Source organism: Anopheles gambiae, chromosome X, assembly GCF_943734735.2.
Source record: "Anopheles gambiae chromosome X, idAnoGambNW_F1_1, whole genome shotgun sequence".
Lineage (NCBI taxonomy): Eukaryota > Metazoa > Arthropoda > Insecta > Diptera > Culicidae > Anopheles > Anopheles gambiae.
This window is the reverse complement of record NC_064600.1, coordinates 8,179,460-8,199,537: the sequence shown is the minus strand read 5'-3', so window position 1 is coordinate 8,199,537 and position 20,078 is coordinate 8,179,460. Positions and strand designations below refer to the sequence as shown.

General features: G+C 52.1%; 1 protein-coding gene across 3 annotated transcripts in view; it reads left to right on the top strand.

The window, feature by feature from the left end:
• LOC1271767 (dorsal-ventral patterning protein Sog) overlaps positions 1-20,028 on the top strand; it is a 32,893-nt gene extending 12,865 nt beyond the window's left edge. For all 3 annotated transcript variants that reach the window (XM_061659391.1, XM_061659380.1, XM_061659397.1), the window contains 6 exons: positions 6,157-6,260; positions 6,931-7,063; positions 11,676-11,738; positions 11,835-13,667; positions 13,759-14,258; positions 14,345-20,028. In XM_061659391.1, the coding sequence (XP_061515375.1) occupies positions 6,157-6,260; positions 6,931-7,063; positions 11,676-11,738; positions 11,835-13,667; positions 13,759-14,258; positions 14,345-14,539 (2,828 nt within the window). In that variant the 3' untranslated portion in view covers positions 14,540-20,028. The remainder of the gene's footprint in view (positions 1-6,156; positions 6,261-6,930; positions 7,064-11,675; positions 11,739-11,834; positions 13,668-13,758; positions 14,259-14,344) is intronic.
• Positions 20,029-20,078: the final 50 nt, after the last annotated feature.

Below are 20,078 nucleotides of genomic sequence, written 5' to 3'. Positions count from 1 at the left end.
TCGACCAGTCCAGAGTACTTTTCTGTGTCTTCTTCTTCTTCTCTCCGTTTCTGTTTGTACCCCGTCGCTCCCAAAGGCAGACAGTGCGTCTGGGCGAAACGATCGAACCGATGGGCGGGGAGACCACCTGGGAAAGAACCTGGAGGAGCGGGTCTCTGTAATCGAACATCGTGTTCGGAGTGCGCGCGCGCGCGCTCGCTCGCTCGCTCGCATTCTTCGGGGAAACCAGTCCAAACGCCGGGCCGGGAAATGTAAACAGACGGGCCGCGGATCTCCCGTGCCCGGTTTCGCTCCCTTTCTTTGGCTTTCCTTTCGCCGCGAGCGCTATCGAATCGTCTCGCAACCCCACCTCCCGAGCACGCGGCTATGTTTATCGGCACTCTGTCAACGACCTCTTTCAGGTTTTCAACTTCCAGCGGGGTTTGTTTGGTGGTGCTCGCCACCCCAGCCCCGCCTGTTCGCATGCACTTGGAGAGATGGAAGAGTTTTATTGCCCGATTTTGTTTTTTTTTTTTACTTCTCGTCAGTCAGTCGCGCATCTGCCCGCCGCCTCGAAACACCCAAATATTGTGTGACCCTATCGAGTGTCAGTTTGTTTGAACAGGTCGTAAATTACTCTGCCACTCTACCACGTACCGGCGTACTTCAAACGGGCACCTCTTCCGGTTTCGCAACCAGCAGCCCCCCGGTGCTGCGGTTGCGCTCATGCCACCACCACCCTCCCCGGAGATAGGTGCAATAGTTCGTCAACAACCGACCGCCGTTGAACGTTGGAAGAGGATCCTGCGTGTGCGCGAGCGCGCGCTCGTTCGCGTGTGAATAAAATACGGCACGCCAGCTGCAGTCGTTGTGCTCTGATTCGCCCACACACACACACACACACACACACACACACACACACCTCCGCTTTAATTAATAGGCCTCTTGAAAGGACTGACCTCATCTATCTTGTCCACAGCGCGCCACACCAGCGCCGAGTGTGCTGACACGCTCCCTGGGTTAATGTCTTTCTGGGCCGCCAACACGTTACCTACGCCACCAACGACGGTGTTGTTCACTACCGCCGTCTCCGGCGAGTCATTGGAGCTCCGCTGGTGTTGGACACTGGTGGCCCATTGTGTGTCGTCTCTGGGCTCAGTCAGCATCGACGATGCAATACCATACGGCCATCTTCAAGGTCTGAGATTGAAACACGTTCTCCTGGAGCTTGCTGTTGAGATCCGAACTCCTGCCGAACATCTCAAGCCTCTCCAACAAGAGATTGAACCCTATCTTTGAACAACATTGGGATTTTGATGCTGATCAAACATACCTTAATTTCACGCTGTCCGGGAACTCCCGAATATCCCAAGGCTCTCCAAAGAGAGATTGAACTTTACGTTTGAACAATATTGAGATTGAATACTGATCAACCATACCTCAACTTCATGCTGTCCGGGAACTTCCGAATATCCCAAGGCTCTCCAAAAAGAGATTGAACTTTATGTTTGAACAATATTGAGATTGAATTCTGATTCTGATGTTTGAACACATCTCAGCTGCACGCTGTTCGGGAACTTCAGAATATCCCGAATATCCCAAGGCTCTCCAAGAGGAGATGGAACTCTATCTTTGTACAACATTGACATTGAATTCTGATCTCAACTTCACACAGATGAACTCCCGAACATCCCGAACATCTCTCTCTCTCTCTCGCTGCTCCTCCTCCTCTACAATGAGGACCAAACTCGAATGTGCGAAGTGCTACCACTGCCACCCAGGGCCACTGTTGACAGTGACCGTTTTGTCGCAACGAGGCACGGGGCCCGTTTTGCCCGTTTAAGTTTAATTTAATGATGATATCATCCGATCAGGTTTTAGTTGGCGTTTTGCTACTTTCGGGGCTGATTGTTTGGAAACGTTGCCGAACGAGGAGGGGGTGGGGGGGTGTTGCGTCGCGTGGGCCCGTCCCACACCGCTGATGCGCGCGCACCAAAAGCGCATTGTTGTCTGTTTTAATTCGTGTTCGTTTGCCCCTCTCACTCTCTCTCTCTCCCGCTGTTTGTGAGTGGAAGAGGCAATCAGAAGTGGTTTTTTTTGTTGTTGTTCCTGCAACAAAATGAAAAGGACCCGAATTAGGCGCGTTGTCCAGAGTACGGGGTTTTTTTTGGGGGGCGGGGGGGGGGGGACTGTAGGTGGGCCCCCGGTGATGACCCTTTGTTTGGATCGCCGCACGCAAAACCCGCTCCATCCCACATCCTTAATTGGGGAAGAATCAATCATGCATTCGGGGTGTGTATGTATGTAGGTATGTGTGTTTGTGTGTGTGTGTGTGTGTGTGTGTGTGCTCTCTCGCCGTTTCACCCTCCAATTGATCTTGGGTCCACCTTCGCGGCGTGCGAGCTCTTGCGTCTCCTACGCAGCCAGAGCGGGTCAGATGCGGGGGTGCGTTATTTATTTTTTTTTTTGGTTTATTTGCGCCCCAACCGAAATGCGCATAACGCGGGCAATAAATTTCAATTTCTGCACGGCCGAAAGATGATGGGCTCGGTGTGTGTGTGTGTGTGTGGGAGGGAGAAGAAGCAATATAAGACACTTCAAACTTTACGAAACGAAACGAACGAAAAATATACATTAAAAACACACACACATGCAAGGAACGGACAAGAACAGTGTTAAAGTTGTTGTTTTGTTGTTTTTTTTTGGCAAAATGCAGGAGTTAACAAGACAAAAGCAAGAAAAGAAAATGTCAAGCACCAAAAAAAAGAAAGAAAGAAAGAAAGAAAGAGAGCAACGGAGCACACAACCAGAGAAGCAAATAAAATTCAAACAAAACGGCTTCAAAAAAGGTGTAAAAAAACAGTACCTCCAGCGAAACGCTGCGTGCGCGCCCGCAAAAAGGCAAAAATAAAAACGTCAAACATTCCAGATCTAGAAAACAACCCCCGCCCACCCCAAGGAAGGAAAAGAAAGGAGCGTGCAAAAGCAATGAGCAGCAAGAGTGGAAAAGAGCACACACACACACCGAAAGCGGGAGAAGAAGAAAAAGGTGTAAAGTGTGTACATCTTCACCGCGGGAAAACAAGCAACGGGAAGGGTGGGGGGGGGAGGTGGGAGGGAGAAAATTAACCTCCTTTCTTGTGTGTGTGTGTGTGTGTGTGTGTGTGCTTCATATTTCTTTATTTATTTATTAATCGCGTAGGCGGAGGCGCAAACGGCCCAACCGCCTGCCTTTTGGGGCCTTCCTTTCCCCTTTCCCCCCCCCCCCCCCCCCCCCCCCCCCGTCAGGGGGTCGTCGTTGTGTTGTAATGATCGATAGGTGGCGGGTGGAGATGTGATGATGATCATCATCACCGTGTGTGTGTGTGTGGTTGGGAAGCGCGGGCAGAGTGCCCGCCAACATGTGGAGGCGATTACTTGAGACTCGATGGAGCCATTTGGCCCACCAGATGGTCCGCGTGATGGCCCGTGATCGACCCCGCGTGTGTGTGTGTGTGTGTGTGTGTGAGGAGTTATTAGGGTTTTTTTTTGTTGCTTCTTTTGTGCTCCGTTCATCTCTAAGAGGACGGAAAAAAAGACGGGGGAGAAGGAGAGAGAGAGAGAGCGTGTGCAAGATTCCGTTTTTATTGGAGGTTGAATTGGTTGCTAATGCATATGATTGCCTTTAATTGACGAGCGCGCGCGAGACTACTCCCTCCCCCCTGGCGGGACCTCAATCCCCCCCCTCACCCCCAAACGTCTCCTTTCCCCGTCTTGCGGCGGTTGGCTGCGACGGGGGAATGGGAATCGGAAAGCAAAATCCTCCTGTTTCCAAAAAAAAAAAAAAAAAACAACATTTCCCATCCCACTTTTTACAACCACATAATTAAGCGGGAAGGGAAGAAGGCTTAGCGGCGGCAACAGATTGTTTCCGAGCGGCGCAAGAGTGCTGGCCGCTGCTGCTGAGGGGCACGCGCGAGAGCAGAAGGAACCACTCCGGGCGCTGGCGCGCGCGCGCGCGCTTGTGCGATCTCATTTTTCCATACCCATCCTCCCCCCCCCCCCCCCCCCCCCTCCTACCCTCCACCGTGTGTGTGTGTGCGCTTTCCGTTTGGTAGGAAAACGCCCGAAGATCATTTTCTATTTTTGCGCGCATCATTGGCGTATGATTTGTTGTGTGAGCGCGTTTCGCAATCTTTTATGGGAGGTTTCCGAGCGCGCACTTCTTTAATGGGGTGGGGGGGGCAAAAAGGGGGAACCGGGGGGGTGATGTCGATCAAGATATTATTATTACTATTTAAGAGGCAAACGAGCAAACAGGGTGCTTTGGGTGGGTGGGGGGTGGGTTGGGTTGTGATATATACCCGTCACACACACACACACACACACACGCGTGTCCTCTTCGTCGGGTTTGGGAGTTTGGTGGGGAGCGGGCGGTGCGGGCAGGAATTTTCCATTCCAAGCACACACACACACACACACAGTGGCAGATACGCGTCTAAATGCGCCATTTGGAGATGAGTGTTTTTTTTGTTGTTGTTGTTCAAAATCAGATTTGTGACATTCACTTGACACACAGCATGTTTGTGCGGTAAGAGGCAAAGGGTTGGGGGGGGGGGGGGGTACAAAATCACATCCGGTAGAGGGCGGCCACGGCCCATCGGTTGCGCAGAATGGAGCGTACTGTAAGCGCGCGCCCTCCCGTGCATACTAAAAACGCGTGTTCGTCTCGTCCGCTGCGCTTCACACACACACACACACACTTAATCTCGCTCAACCAAGCGTGTGTGTGTGTGTCACAGGCGGGAAGAAGGGTGGTTTTTGCGTAGTTTTAACGCCCGCCCCCCGGGTAGGTAACAACACGTCAAAACCGAAAAGCAACAAAACAAAAACCGCAACCCCAACAACAACTCTGTTCGCACACACACACACACAGAGCGATTGACCTTGATCTTCCCTCGCGTTTTTCCCGCCACCCGGGACCAACCCTCCTGCCCCCGGCTGCCTGCCTCCCCGAGGAGGAGTCGTCGTCGTCGTCGTCGTCACCCGCCCGACTTCCATTACATCATTGGTTGTTGTGGATTTTCTTTTTTTTTTGTTGTTGTTGGGATTTGCTTCCTTTTTGGTTAGATCTTCCTCAGACCATGTGCGACAAAACAGTTTTTTTTTTTTAATTTTGTTCCTGTGGATACCGGCCGGCAAACACACACACACACACACACACAGGTATTTTTATCCCACCAAAACCCATGGCTGCGCCTCTCCAACCTTACATAATGCACTCAGTGTGTTTGTGTGTGTGTGTGTGTGTGTGGTTGATTTTTTTCTTCTGTTTTTCGGCTTCGAACCGGATCGGAAACCCGAGCGACGAAGATGAATGGGACCATAAATTAGCTCTCGGCAACAGCAAAAACCGCCCCCAATAATCAACCCCCCCTCCACCTCTCTCCCCACCGTTCCACTTCACTGATGATGAATGTGAAATCGATCGACCGATCGACAGTGCTCCAGCACAGTCGAAACGCGCTGAAGAGCGTTGGGGCCTCGGGAAGTCACCGAACCTGCCCGGGGAGTACCTCGGCAACATCTGTCGTTTGTGATCTTGGGGGAGGGTGGCATGGGAGAGAGAGGGAAGGGGAGCTAGAGAACGCCAGACCCTTGACAACTACGCAACGGATACGTTCGTGTTCGCGCCTTGAAGGGGGGGGAGATACCAGAAAACAAAAAGCCACCGCGGATAACTTGAATTTAGCGGTTCTGCTCCAAACTTCCTTCCAGCGCACGATAATGCTCCAACCCGGCGAGGAATTGCCGGTGAGCAACAACGAAGGTGGCAAAAAACGGCCATTGCGCTCTGCCGCCACCTCTTTCGCTGTCCGACGACCTACCGAAAGCAGCAGCACCTTTAGCAAAAAAAAAAAGCAGATCGATCGCGCAAATTGGTGGCGCCAGTTGTTAACTAATCTGTTCCTCCTCCCCTGTCTCACGCTCTGCTTCTTCTCCTCTTCCTGCGTTTGGCGGCTAGACCATTACCGGTTCTCTGTTTTGTGATGCCACTGTTTCGCCACTTCTTTCCTTTTGGCGTTCGCTCGCTCGCTATCCACTTCCCCGACAGCATCCAAATGTTTTCTCTCTCGCTCAATCAAACTAATGTATGCTCTTCTCTCTCTCTCTCTCTCTCTCTCTCTATCGTTACAGAGTGCCAGTTTGGCAAGACCATACGCGAGCTGCACACGACCTGGTTCGCCGATTTGGGCCCCCCGTTTGGCGTCATGTACTGCATCATGTGCGAATGTGTACCGGTAAGTAGCGGCCGTCTTGGCCCACCAACTGAAAGACCACACAGACGTAGACCTGACACTGTCGCACCACAAACTGGGAAAGCTATATCGGTTTGCGGGATTGTGTCTGGGCCAGTCTCCCAGTTTTTTTTTTTTTTGCTAGTTTTGTACAGTCAAAACCGGAATCCGGCGGCAAACACTACAACTGCCCTCCCCCAGGAGACATTCAAAACCCGTGCGGCTCATTTCAAATTCATTCGGGCGATCGTTTTCCCGTTTCATTCATCTTCTTCCTGTTTTTGATTTTGCACCAAAAAAAAAAACTGCTGAAAGTGGCCTTACAATACCCCCCCCCCCCCCCACCTCCCCCCGGCGCGCCCGGTTGCTGCCCAGACGATCGCGGCAGGATTTATTGCCTCGTCAAAGTCATCGATTATCTCGCCCAAGCTTCAACGAAAGCATCCTTTCCCCCCCGTGCCCCCTCCCCCTACCTAATGAATTAATTATTTCCCCGGCTTCACAGGCCTTTGGGTGCCTTCGAGAAGTCATCCTAACACACCCACCCAACAGCAAAAAAAAAAAAAAACGAAAGAAGCGGGGGCTTGGAGTTTGCAAATTCATTCACACCAGCCGCAGACACCTCTGATCGCTCTCTCGCTACATCTCTCGCTCTCTCTCTCTCTCTTTCCAGTTCCAGAAGAAGCGTCGCGTCGTGGGCCGCGTCCAGTGTCGCAACATCAAGAACGAATGTCCGAAGCCGACCTGTGACGATCCGATCCTGCTGCCGGGAAGATGCTGCAAGACCTGTCCGGGAGATGCTCAGAGTAAGTACCGCTCTATATGTCTGTGTGTCTCTCTTTGTGTATGTGCATGTATGTGTGTGTGTGTGTGTTGAGCAGCGTAGACCACCCTTCTGCGGAGGCTTTGCGAGAGGCCAAGTCGTCCCCACTGTTGGTGCCTCCTTCGTATAGGATAAGGTTCTGAGGCAGCAGTTGAACCGTTTCACACAGTGCCTCACAGGCTTTAGTGTTTATGGGAAGAGGAGGGGGGGGGGGGGGGCACAGGAGCCAACCATTTAGCGCCGGTTCATTGGCGTGTGGTTGTGTTGCTTGTTTTAGTGTTTTATTGTTGTTGTTATTGTTACCCCTTCAGGCACCATTCACAGTGAGTTCAATCGCTCGGCTCGCGGCGAAGGTGGCGGAGACAACGAACCCCCCCCCCCCCTCTAGAGAAGATAGACAGACAGAGAAAGAATGTAACAGAAGCAAAGCAAGGCAAAAAAAAACACACACACATCACAACAAACGAGTATGCTTCGCGACAGGAGGCAAAAGGACGACTTGAGGGGGGGGGGGGGTGGGGCAATGGACAAGAGGTGACCGGGTGACCGCACCGCAACAAGGGCAAAAAAGTGGCGGCGGCAGCACCAGACTCGCCAAAACCATCGCCACCACGACCGAATGACGTAGTCTCTTGAAGCGCGACGGCGCCATCACGGTGCGCGCTCGCGCGCTCATTTCACACACCGCACGGCCCCCGTCTCCGTCCCGATTGTGCGCCCGGCAGTAGATTTTACGCGCGTTTATTTTGCCCTCACCCCCCCCCCCCCCCTCCTCCATTCCTCTTTCCCGGTGACTCTCACTTGGTTGATCTGTTTGCCTGCGGTACGCTTTTGGCGCTTTGGCTCGCTACGTGTGGTGTGGTAGCAGCACTCTACACCTTCTATATCTGGTGAGGCTCCGTCGTCTCGCACAAGGAATGGTTTTTTTTTCTTTTTTTCTTTTTTTTCTTTTTTTTTTTTTTTTTGACGAGCTACTGGCGACACCCACACCTACACCACCTACCTGGTGGCGAGGCGTGGCGAACAGAGCGTTCGCTTTTTTTTTTGTTGCCTTCTCTCGCTCTCTATCTCGCTCTCTCTCGCCCCTGCTCTCTCATTGTCCAGTAGCCTGGCGCTACGTGCACTGGACCGTGTTGACCGCAATCGTTATCACCTTGTCAGGGCGCCGCGGCCGTGCGGCTACCCAACACCTGATATCACCCCCCCCCCCCCCTTGGTAAATCGCATCTGCTTGCTTGCTTGCTGCTGCTGCTGCTGCCGTTAGTGTCGTCGCCCCACACCCCGCATTGCTCATCACCATACTTCCTCTGCTTCCTTCCTTCACACACAAGTTCGCACAAACGACGTCTGCCCGTGTGTGTGTGTGTTAGCCTTGAGCTTTTTTCTGCAGGAGGGCGCCCTCGGTGACGGCGACTCTGTGCGACTGGTGCCATCACAGAGAGTCCTGAGATTTGCCGAGGATCCAAAGGGTCGGTGGGTTAGAACGTAGCGCACAGCACACAGAAAGGGAGTCATCTTGCCATGCATGCATTGGGATATACGCCAACCCACTTCCGGGAATGGAGATAAGAGCTCACAGTGCTGCTACTACTACTGCCCGCGACGACTCTCTAGCAGCGCAATATGGCAGTGCGTCTGAGGAGTCCTCACTGCTAGAGACGAAGTGCTTCGCACCAGATGTCAGGTTCACTTCCTTCTTCCAACCGTATGTGTGTGTGTGTGTGTGTGTGAGGTATGTTTTGCACAAGCGCCTCCGGTGTGTGTCTGTGTGTCTGTGTCTGTGTGTGTGTGTGGTTTGCCTTCCCCGTGCAAGTCACCACGCACACCCCAAAGATACCAGTGTGTGGCGCCCGGAGCCACTGGTTTGCGCGGGTCTGACCTCGACCGATTTTCTCCCCCCCCAGTGTGTTGCCGTGTGTGTGTGTGTGTGTGTGTGTGCGTGTGCCCGCCCGCCAGCCCGCGGTTTTGTTTGCCCGTGGAAGTGTTACTATTATTGATAGCACAGTGCGCCTTGGCTTCAGCAAGCTTGTGGGGAGGAAGGGTGAATTGGGGGAGCGGGGTTGGGGGGGGGGGGTGTTATGGCTCCTTCCGCTAATCGCGCGCTAGTCTGGCCTATGCCGCCTATCGCACACTCCAATCGCTCGTCAGCGAGCTCCCTGCCGCCCCTTTGCCCCCCTTCCTCCCCCCTCCAGAAACCATACGTCACTGTCGCCTGTATGGTTGGAGCAGTTTTTCCAAGAAACCACCCAGAGCACCTGATCGATTCCTTCGAACCGAACAACACCAAAGCGCGCGTGTGTGTGTGTGTGTGTGTGTCAACAACTCTTTCCACATTGCACAGCTGCGACGGCGACGTATCATTACTACTACATAGTGATCCCCGTGCAAACGTTCGATCGTGTCTTTTCGTTTTTTTTTTTTGGGGGCGTCCGTTGTTTTGGCGTTCAGCTGGAGCCTCCTCCTCCACCTCCACCTCCTTCTCCACTGCCACTACCAACACCTCCTCCCGGGGGGTGGATTCACACACAATGCCGACATCTGTGCCAGTTCCGTTGCCCGTTTTTGGGGCGGCGTCGTCATTCCGGAGAAAGTGTGGCCAGTTTTGGAGTTTTATCGGTCTTTGCCTTTTTTTGCGTGTGTGTGTGTGTGTGTGTGTGTGTGTGTGTGTGCCCCTCCTCCTCGTAATCTGCGTGCGCGCCTGCCCGCAACCGGAATTTACGCACTTACCGAGATATGCAAAGATAGCGTTGTGTGGGGCACCACCGAGGTCTCCTGCTCGTTCTAGAGCGCACAACACAAGCGGCTCTGCTGCACCGTTGCGTAACCCCGGTTCCACGCCCGGTCGCCGTGGCTGGCTGGCTGTAGCCCGCGGACGGATCTCACGGACGAAGAAGCTGGTTCCGTGGAGGGATTTTGTGAATGGACACACGGTGGGCACACAAGCGCGGTGATCCCCTTTTCGCGGTGGGTAGCAGCAGCACCACAAGACGCCGGCGACCGTGTGGACGTGCAAACACAGCTCGGGGGCGCACAGGCAAACAAAAGGCAAATCGTGCAAATAAACAACCGTGCCACCACCACCACCACCACCACCACCGTGCTCGTGTCGCCTTGGCGCGGCTTGACCGCCCCCCCCTCCCCGCCCCGCGTATCCCCCAGACAGCTAGACAAACAATGGGAAGTGGCGGCGGCAGCCCCCCGAGTCTGTGACGCAACCACTGTATATGTGTTGTATACCACACACACACACGCACACTGGTCTGTATCTGTCGGGAAGAAAATGCGCCGCTCGGGAAGGAATTAGCACGCAAAACTTGACATCAAACAAACCATGACTGACGCTTCGAGAGCCTTCCGTTTTGGGTTGGGGCGGGTTTCCGGGGACCCGCTTCCTTCCCCCTCTCCCCCCCCCCCCACCCCCCCCTCACGGATTGTGGGGGATGTGATCTTGAAATTGGAGAAGAGAAAGAAACCATAGGGCACAACGATTCGCAGCAAACCATAGCGCGTTCGTCCGTTTCCACCACACTACAGTGCGTAACGTAATGTTATAGTTGCTTTTTTTAATTTTTTTTTATTATTATTTTGTTTTTGAAAAAAAAACAAGCAAATTGTGGGTGTAGTGGTGATCCTTTACTCAAGCCTTTTTTTGTTAATGGTTGGTAACTAAAATATTATATTGAAATACATTCGTGGCTGGGTTTAGCCGTGTTTAGATACTTGGCCTGTTTGGAAGCTGAAGGAGCGATTATCGAGAGTCATTTTGCGCATTTTGCCTTTCTGTGTGTTTATAACAGCATAGCAAAAAAAAAAACAAAAAAAAAAAAACAAAAATAAAAAAGCCACTTTTTCCAACCGACTTTTTATGTTGATTTTCAGTGCACGAAAAACATCAATCTTACCTGTCGCTACCTTTTTTTGTAACTATCAGCAAACATAAATAACTAAATAAATAAATAAAATCTGCTAGTTGCATAGTTACGCTAAGCACTGTAAGTTGTCAGCGCGCCACACAAGCGCGATAAGCGCGACCTGGCGTATCCGAAACCTGTGCGCGCCCCGGGGCCTTTCACTACATTGACGAGGGAGGGGTGGGGTTAATGGGGAAGGAAGGTAGGGGGGGAGGGGGTTGGTGTGTAAACGCAAAAGTGTTACGTCCTTAACGCCGATAAGCAGATAACAAGACCATGGAAGGGGGGGGGGGGGGGGGGGGGAGGGTCGGTGGTCGAGATGGTGCAGTAAAAAGTAGTAAGGTTCGTCGCTTAGGGCCCGGCGCCGCTAGTTTTCGCACAGAAGCAGTTGCTTCCTTCTTATTTGCTTCTTCTTCTTTGATTGCTTTGCCAACAGGCATTGACAGGGCAGGGGTTCAACGCAGGTCATTGCAGTTGTAGAACGACAGACCAAACCCTGCACCATTCCCCTCTGTCCAACCCTCCAAAATCACCCTTTGCCGATCGATCGTTATCTTCGTATTTTGCACACACACACACACACACACACATGGCAACAGTATCTTATCATGCAGCAAACGTGTACTTATATGCTTTCTTTTCTTTTCTTCCCCCTCTCTCTCTCTCTCTCTGTTTCCCTTCCAGGTCCTGACGTGGTGCAAGATCTTCCCCAGGCGACGATGCCGGAAGAGGAGGAGCGCAGCAAACGTAAGTATTTTCCCCCAACTTGCCCTCTCTTTCGTTGGTTGGTTGTTCTAACGTTCTCTCCCTCTCTCCCTCTCTCTCTTTGTCCCTCCTTTTTAGACTTTGCGGCCCTGCTGACCGGGCGCACCTCCTCGCTGCTGAAGAAGGACGACATGGGCACGATGTACTCGACGCTGAACCCGCAGAACGTGGTCGCGACCGGCCGGTTCTCGTTCCACAAGAAGAACCTCTACTACAGCTTCTACGTGTCGGAGCGGGCGGCCCGGCCCCGCTCGATCCAGTTCGTGCACGCGAACGGCAACATCCTGGAGGAGCACACGCTCGCCCTGCCGTCGGACGAGGGCCGGCTGAGCGCGTACCAGAACGGCACCGGCAAGGTGTGCGGCGTGTGGAGGCGCGTGCCGCGCGAATACCGCCGGCTGCTGCGCGACGAGCTCGTCAGCGTGGTGCTGCTGTGGGGCAGCAAACATCAGGCCGAGCTGGCAATTGCCGGCCCGATCGCCAAGTATCCGGCCCTCGCGCACGAACTGTTCAGCTCGCTGTTGGAACCGGCAGCGGCGACGACGTCCGACATGATGGGCGGGGCGGGCGGTACCGCCATCGTGTCCACCAGCAGCGGTGTCACCTCCTCCATCCACCTGACGATCGTGCTGAACGGGCTGTTCGCGCTGGACGACGTGGCCGACGTGCCGCTGAGCGTGCGGCTCGAGTCGCTCGACAAGCGCCAGCTCATCCTGGAGGATGTGCAGCGCGTCCGCAAGCCGGCCCACGACATCAACGTGCTCGAGGTGTCGTCCCCGGTGTCCGTGAGCGATCTGCGGCTGCTGACGCGCGGCAAGCTGACGCTCACGGTCGAGTCCCGGCGCCATCCCGAGCTGCTGCGGCTGCAGGGTCCGGTCCGTGGTCGGGTCGCTTGCGAAGTCTTCCAAACGCTGCTCAGCTCGCACGGGGCGGACGCGCGGAGCGACGCGAGCGGGCTCGCCTGGATGTACCAGAACCGGGACGGTGCGCTTGTGTACCACGTGCAGACGCACCGGCTGCCCCACCATCACGGGGCGGCGGCCAGTCCCGTCCTCACGCTGCTCGACGACAGTGCGAAGCGCCGGCCCGAGCTCGAGACGCTCACGCGCGCCTTCACCGGCGAGCACGCGTCCGGCCTGATCGACCGCATGGGGCCGCGCGTGCTCGAGCCGCTGTACGCGGGCGAGCTGGCGATCCAGGTGGCGAACGAACAGAATCTCACCCTGCTGCACGGCAAGTTCGTGACGCGCCAGGTGGCGGACGCGCGCGACTCGGCCGCCCCGGTGCTGCTGCGCCGCGGCGCGGACGCACCGGCCCCGCTAGCGCACGCGGTCGGGCTCGCCTGGCTCGCGGTCGACAATGAGTGCAGCCTGCACTATGACCTCTCGCTCGCCGGCGTCCCGGGCGCCTACCATCCGCTGCAGCTCTACCTGGAGGAGCTGCCGCTCGAGGCACCGAACGCGCCGGTCGCCCGCCGCCTGCTGGAGGACTTTAGCGGCAACCAGCTGGAGGGCTTCCAGCTCGGGCTGCCGCCGCGCGAGCTCGCCAAGCTCGAGACGAGCGTCATCTATCTGGAGGTGCGCTCGAACGGCACCGCCGAGCCGGTGCTGCGGGCCCGCCTCCACACGCCGACGCGCGTCCCACCCCACTGTACCGGCGGGCTGGACAACGAGGTGCAGCAGGACCCGTTCGCCGCGAACGATGTGCCGACGGTGGCCGCCAACGAGAAGTGCTTCCACTCCGGCCGGTTCTACGACGAGGGCGAAACGTGGCGCAGCGCGGTCGAGGCGTGCACCATGTGCTCCTGCGACCACCAGCAGTACAAGTGCGAGAAGATGAAGTGTCCCCCGCTGCGCTGCCGCAAGGAGGACATCGTGCAGAAGAAGGGCGAATGCTGCCCGTCCTGTGCCGGTAAGTGTTTGCTCTCCGCGAGCTGTTTTGATTACATCGTCGCCATTTTCTAACTTTACTCTTTTTTTTTGTTTTTTGCCTCTTGCTACAGCTCCGAAAGTGTCGGCCGCACCGGCCCCTCCAGCGGTGGCGCCGCCGCCGGCCCCGGCCAGCAGCAACGGGCGGGGCTGCAGCCTCGGCGACGAGTTCCACGAGGCCGGCACGACCTGGCACCCGTACCTGCACCCGAGCGGCTACGAAACCTGCACCATCTGCACGTGCGAGCTGTTCACGCTGCAGGTGAAGTGTGCGCGGGCCCAGTGTCCGCCGCTGCCGTGCAGCGACAAGGTCGCCTACCGGCCGGACAAGAAGGCGTGCTGCAAGGTGTGCCCGCAGGTGAAGGAACCGAAGGTGTCGAAGCGGACGCACGGCGCACGGCCGGACGTGCAGTACGATGAGGCGGGCGGCTCGGCCGGCACGCTCCGGTCGCCGCAGGCGATACTGGCGGCCGGCGGCTGCCGGTACGAGGAGAACATCTACGAGAACGGGCAGGAGTACCATCCGATACTGGCGACGCACGGCGAGGAGAAGTGCATCAAGTGCCGGTGCAAGGTAGGCACGCTAGCGAACGGAGCAGCGCAACGGGACGAACGATCGCTAACCATTTTCTTCTTTCCCGCTCTTTCTTCTCGCAACAGGATGGGCAGCTTAACTGTAGCCGCAAGCGGTGCAACCGCGCCATGTGCAACCGGCAGAATGCGAAGCAGCGTGCACTGCAGCAATCGCAGCAGCAGCCCGCCGACGAGTGCTGCCAGTGCAGGCCCGCCCGCCACCACCGGAAACGGCAACAGCAGCAGCAGCAGCAGCAACAGCAGACAAGCGTCAAGAGTTGAATACGAGGTGGCGTTGTGCAGCTGGCCGAGCGAAAGTAGTAGCAGCAGCAGCAGCAGCAGTGGCGTTTAGTAGCGACGCGGAGTGCCCGTGGGTTTCCCTGTGCCATGTTTGAAGTGTGTTGCTCGCGGGGCTCCGCACCATCCACACTTACCTGTTTGTTTTTTTTTTTAATTACCACCATCCTCTCCAAACCACCCCCCACGCCCCCTCGTCCTGTGCTCTCGCTCTATCACAACGCCTCTCTCTCTCTCTGTCTCTGTGTGTCTCAGCGATGTCTCAGAGCGACACCCGCGTGACACGTGTTTGCTGGCGTCATAATCGGAACCATTTTGTAGTGTTCTGTGCGCCGGAGTATTGTATTCTTATTTTTCGAGAAGCTCCGCCACTTTCATCCCCTCCCTCCCCCCCCCTCTCCCCTCTCCCTTCATTTCCCATTGCGCTTTTGCATTCAGCTTTAGTAATGCTCCGTTACGCGTGTAACGCCCGCCAAAAACAAAAAAACAAACGTAACACCGCCCGAACGCATTCTTTGCTCGGTTGGGCAAGGTTTAGTGCAGTGTGCGCCATCTTGGTGCGCACGTTATTAATAATTGGACCCTTTTTCGATTAAGAAGAAGAAGAAGAAAACAAAGATACACATTCACAATAGTGTATGGAGCGTGTGCCGCGCTTCCCCTTCAAGATCGTATTAGGGCGAGCGAGCGAGCGAGAGAGAGAGGGAGAGAGAAAGAATGAGAGAGTGAGAGCAAGGATCTATTTATATGTACTTTAAAAAGGAAAAAAACCCACACATACATAATACACATTCAACACATAAACACACACACACACACATTTTACATTTTAACCATGTAAGGATAAGGAATGCAACACGCATAATAATTTTAATATCAAATCGTATATCTTAACGTATCTTGTAGTGAACGTGCACCCGCAACCCACCCACCCACTCACACACACACACATACATGCACACGCTTTACGTGTGTCGGTGGCGTGTGTGTCCGGCATGGGCATGGGGTACAGGGTAAGCCGATGAGTGACCTTTTTGAAACGATATACCACACACAAACTGAAAAGAACAACAACAACAAAAACCCACAGTAACACACATACAGCAGCAAGTCCCCCCCCCCCTTAAACCCCCTGTCTGTATGGATATATATTCATATATACCTTTTTTATATAAATATATATACATTTATATACCTTGTACATGTAGGCAAACGTAGGTTAACGGAATCATGATGTACTAACTAGCGCTTAGTACACTACCGATGTAAGGACACGTATTTATTTTTGCAAAACAAAAAACACACACACACACACATATACATACATGCTCACACACATACATACACCCTCACAGATACGGCAATTGAACAGGACCGTCTGCGCGAAAAGAAAATAGGAAAAAACAGAGGAAGAGAGAGAGAGAGAGAGAAAGAGAGAAAGAGAGAGAGAGAGAGAGAGAGAGAGAGAGAGAGAGAGAGAGAGAGAGAGAGAAGGGATGGAGCGGCGTGTGGAGCGTCGCGTTCTGTGTTGCGCCACTCCACGTACCAAAGCGATTTAAGGCGGGCAAATTAGTAGATCTAGCGATAGGTTGGGTGCAAGAGAAAGAAAGAGATAAAGAGAGAGAGAGAAAAAAAAGAGAGCTAGAAATGAATCGCGCTCGCGATGGAATGGAATCTTTTCCCAAGGTTGGGTGGGGAGTGCGAAAAGCGAACTTCTTCCCCCCGGAGCAAGCCGGCCCGATGGGCCCCAAACCAGGAACGACAAACCCGAGAGCTTTTGGTTTTTGGCGTTTTGGCGTTTGTCTGTTGCATTGCTTTTTTGTTTTGTTTTTGTCGCTTTTGCAAACTACTGAGCGTGTGGCTTGGGAATATCAAAACAGGGGAAAAAAATGGAGGGAAAAAGGTGGCAAAAGGGTGGAAGAGGGGGTTGGGAGGAGACCGGGGGAAACTGCCGGAAAACAGGCTCCCCAGGAACAGGAAAGGAACGCATTTAATTTAACCGGTTTATAGTAGCTTTGTTCGGTGTGTCAGTATAGGTAAGCGGAAGCGGGCGGAAAGCAGAAAAGCAGGGAAAACGACAGAAGTAAACGAACAGAAAAGGAAGAAGACGAAAAATATGATAATGAAGAAGAAGAAAAAACGAAAATGAGAAGAAGAAGAAAAGTAGAAAAAACGAAAACAGAAAAGGAAGCAAACTAAACAAACAAACGAAAGCGCGAATAGAAAAGGAAGAATAGGAAGAATAAAAGGAAGCAAAAAAAAAACAAACAAACAAAAACAAACAAAAACACGCCACCCATATTACATCTTTTTGTCTTTCTTCCGATGTTGCCCCGGTTTTTTCTCTCCTTCTTTTCTCGGAAAACTCACGGGGCTGAAAGGGCTGGTAGAGCAACTAAGACGTACACTAAGGCCTTTGAGCGCCATCTATACGATTGTGTCTCTGCTTTAATGCACCGAGCATCGTCACCCCTGGGGTGGTGTTTTACTGCACTCTTTCGGTGTTTATTTACTGGTACAAAAAAAGCGAAAATAGAGAGAGAGAGAGAGACACGATAAAAAAATAAAAACAAAAAGGAAAGGGAAGGAGAGGAAAGGCCAAACCTCCGCTCCCTCCTCCCACCCCTTAAAATCCCAAAAGTCCTAGTAACAATCCTCGCGCGGAATGCTGGTCATAACAGTCATATAGTTTTTTTTTGGTTGCTTAAAGCGTAACTATTTCGCCATCGTTCCACCATTTTTTTTTTTTGTTTTAATTTGTCGAATCGTTTTTCGCACACCATGGGGTGGTGTGTGGATCGCAAAATTATTGTATCAAAATTATACATTACCTTAGTAGTACTTAACAGCAGCAGCAGTAACGTTATCGAATGCCAAAAAACAAAGTCATGAGGGAAGGAAAAAAGGATGCTTAGGTGTACGGAAGTAAAACAAAATGCTAAGTAAGAACTTTTTTTAAACGTTTAGGCCTTTCACTTTAATCGCACTTTTGGTTTCGAGTAAAAGTAGTACTAAGAGAAAAAATACAAAAGGAATGGTACGTTTCAAATCAATCAAACAAAAACAACACACACAAAAAGAAAAACAGAGAACGTTATACAAAATGATTTCTGCGAAACGAATACTAGGAGAATACTTAGAAAGCAAGAAATGGACAGAGAGAGAGAGAGAGAGAAAGAGAGTGGGAGTGAGAAAGAAAGGAGAATGAATAGTAGAGGAAGACAATACAAAGCATAGGGCGACAAAACGGCAAAGAAAGAGAAAGAAAATAAGAAGCAAAAAGTCGATGCCTCGATCTCTAGTCAAGCGTCGCACACACGTTGCACGCTCGGGAGGCGATGTCACGAGCACACTAACTGACTGACTACTGAGCCCCGGTACAAAGTGGGTTTTTTGCTTTACTGAGCGGCAGTGGTGACAGCTGCGAACTGTCACTTTTGGTGTTTGGACGGTCACAAAGCAGCCGTCACAAATTCAAATCAAAACACACATACAGTGGAGACAAATCGAATGGAATTCACACAATACAAACAGACAATAAGTACATTAAATCACACTTACATACACTCACACTCGTACACACACACACACACACACACTCACATACTTTAGGAGGTAAAGCAGATAGGGAAGAGAGGCAAGCGTTGTGCGCTGCAAGGTTGTTGCGCAGCCAGTCTTAACAAGTCTTACAACAAACAAACAAACAAACAAACAAACCAGCCGCTAAATACTAATGACGGTGATCGATACCATATACACCTATATATACATTATATATATATCTAGAGATGTAAAACGCAAAAAACTACGGTTACTATGTCTAAAATGTAGTATTTTAAGTATTACTACCCGCATACACATATACATATATATATATAGAAGCAGAGATTGCTGTGTACGCGCGCGCCCGACGCCGTACGACTGATAAGCATAATTGCAGCTTTTTTGTTGTTGTTTTTGTTTCCTTCTCCATCTCCTTCCCTTTTCCTTTCCTGCTCTAACACGGCGTGCCCGGAGTCCGAATGTCGCAAGCTAGGTTGTAGGTGTTTCCGTTTTGTTTTGTTTGTTCGTCTCGTTTGGTTTTCGTGTATGCTTCGACTGGGAGCAACGTCACCCTGTGTCACGCTTCGCGTCGTGTCAAGAAGCTGATCGTGTGTTTCGCGCTGTTTGTATGTGCAAGAACCCCTTCTGAGGATGGAGCGTAGAAGAGTCAGGGTACCCAGTGGCAAACTCTAAGCTCAGTAAATGAAACTCCCACGGCTTCATGTTTGCTGGACTGCGTTACGGCAGGCAAACTAGGAAAAGCAAAACCTCCCTAACTTAAAAAAAACGATGGTCAGTGCACACTACAAAATGGTAGCGATGGGTAATTGGCAGCCAAGAATACAAAAAAAATAGATAATGAAAACACACACACACACAACAACTCTTCCCGTTTTGGTTACCACTTACCAAAGAAGACTGAATATTTTAACAGTATACAGAAGCGAAAGAGCGAAAAATAATAAGCAAAACCAAACAGGCACAAACAGAAAGCAAAACAAAAACAGGATGGTGGGAGGGGAGCGGGTGGGGGGGAAATGCCCAACACTCCAGCTAGCGCGCTAACCCGTGCGCATCTTCACGACTTGGCGGTTGTAATCCAGCTTAGTAGCTTTGGTAGTAAGCAGTCGGTAGTGATGGTCATAGTAGAGCGATTGGGTGAAGCAACCCATCCCTAATGTTAGTTTTCTTTAATTATTGTTTTCTTTTTACTAAACTGTCTGTATTTAAAATGTAAACCGAGAGCTTTAGCCGCACTGGGTGGCTGGACATTCTGTCGAAAACTTAGTGGTAGGTTGCAGGGATCGAACCGATTTGTTTGTACAAAAAGGTGTAGAGAATATGTTAGAGGCGAGAGAGAGAGAGAGAGAAGCAGACGGAGAGAGAGAAAGAGAGCGAGAGAGGGAGGAGACTCAATGCAAACATGGGATGGAAGTTAGATAGTTAGAAGAAGTCGGTTTTTTAAACTCTTACGCACATCAAACGTGTACTACGTGTAGGTCAAGACGGCAAGCTGAGGGCTAGTGGGCGTTGGAAAACGCAAGTACAAGACGGAGAAGAAAGCTTGGTGGAACAAAATTGGACAGTATTCATTTTGAAAACCCCAAGAAACGGAAAAACAAACATAGAAACCAACGCCGCAACGTAGCGTAACTAAAGATTGTTCGAAATATCTCTTTTTTTAACCGCAAAATCCTCCGTTCCTCCCAGTGCACACCGGGAACCGCTATTGCTTAGGAAGGGCGTATTAGATGCGTAACCTAATTGCGCAGAAAAGCGTTGCCAGAATAACAAATAAACAAATAGAAATCGCAAGCGAAAACAGTTTCGAAATTCGGAACGGTCTCTGCCAGGTGTGGCACTGAGCAAACGCGCATTATTATTAATGAAATAAAACCAACCAACTAAGAGCTACAAACACTTAACGAAAATCTTGGTGCTTTTTTTCTTCTTCTTCCTTTTCTGGTCACAGCTAGATAAC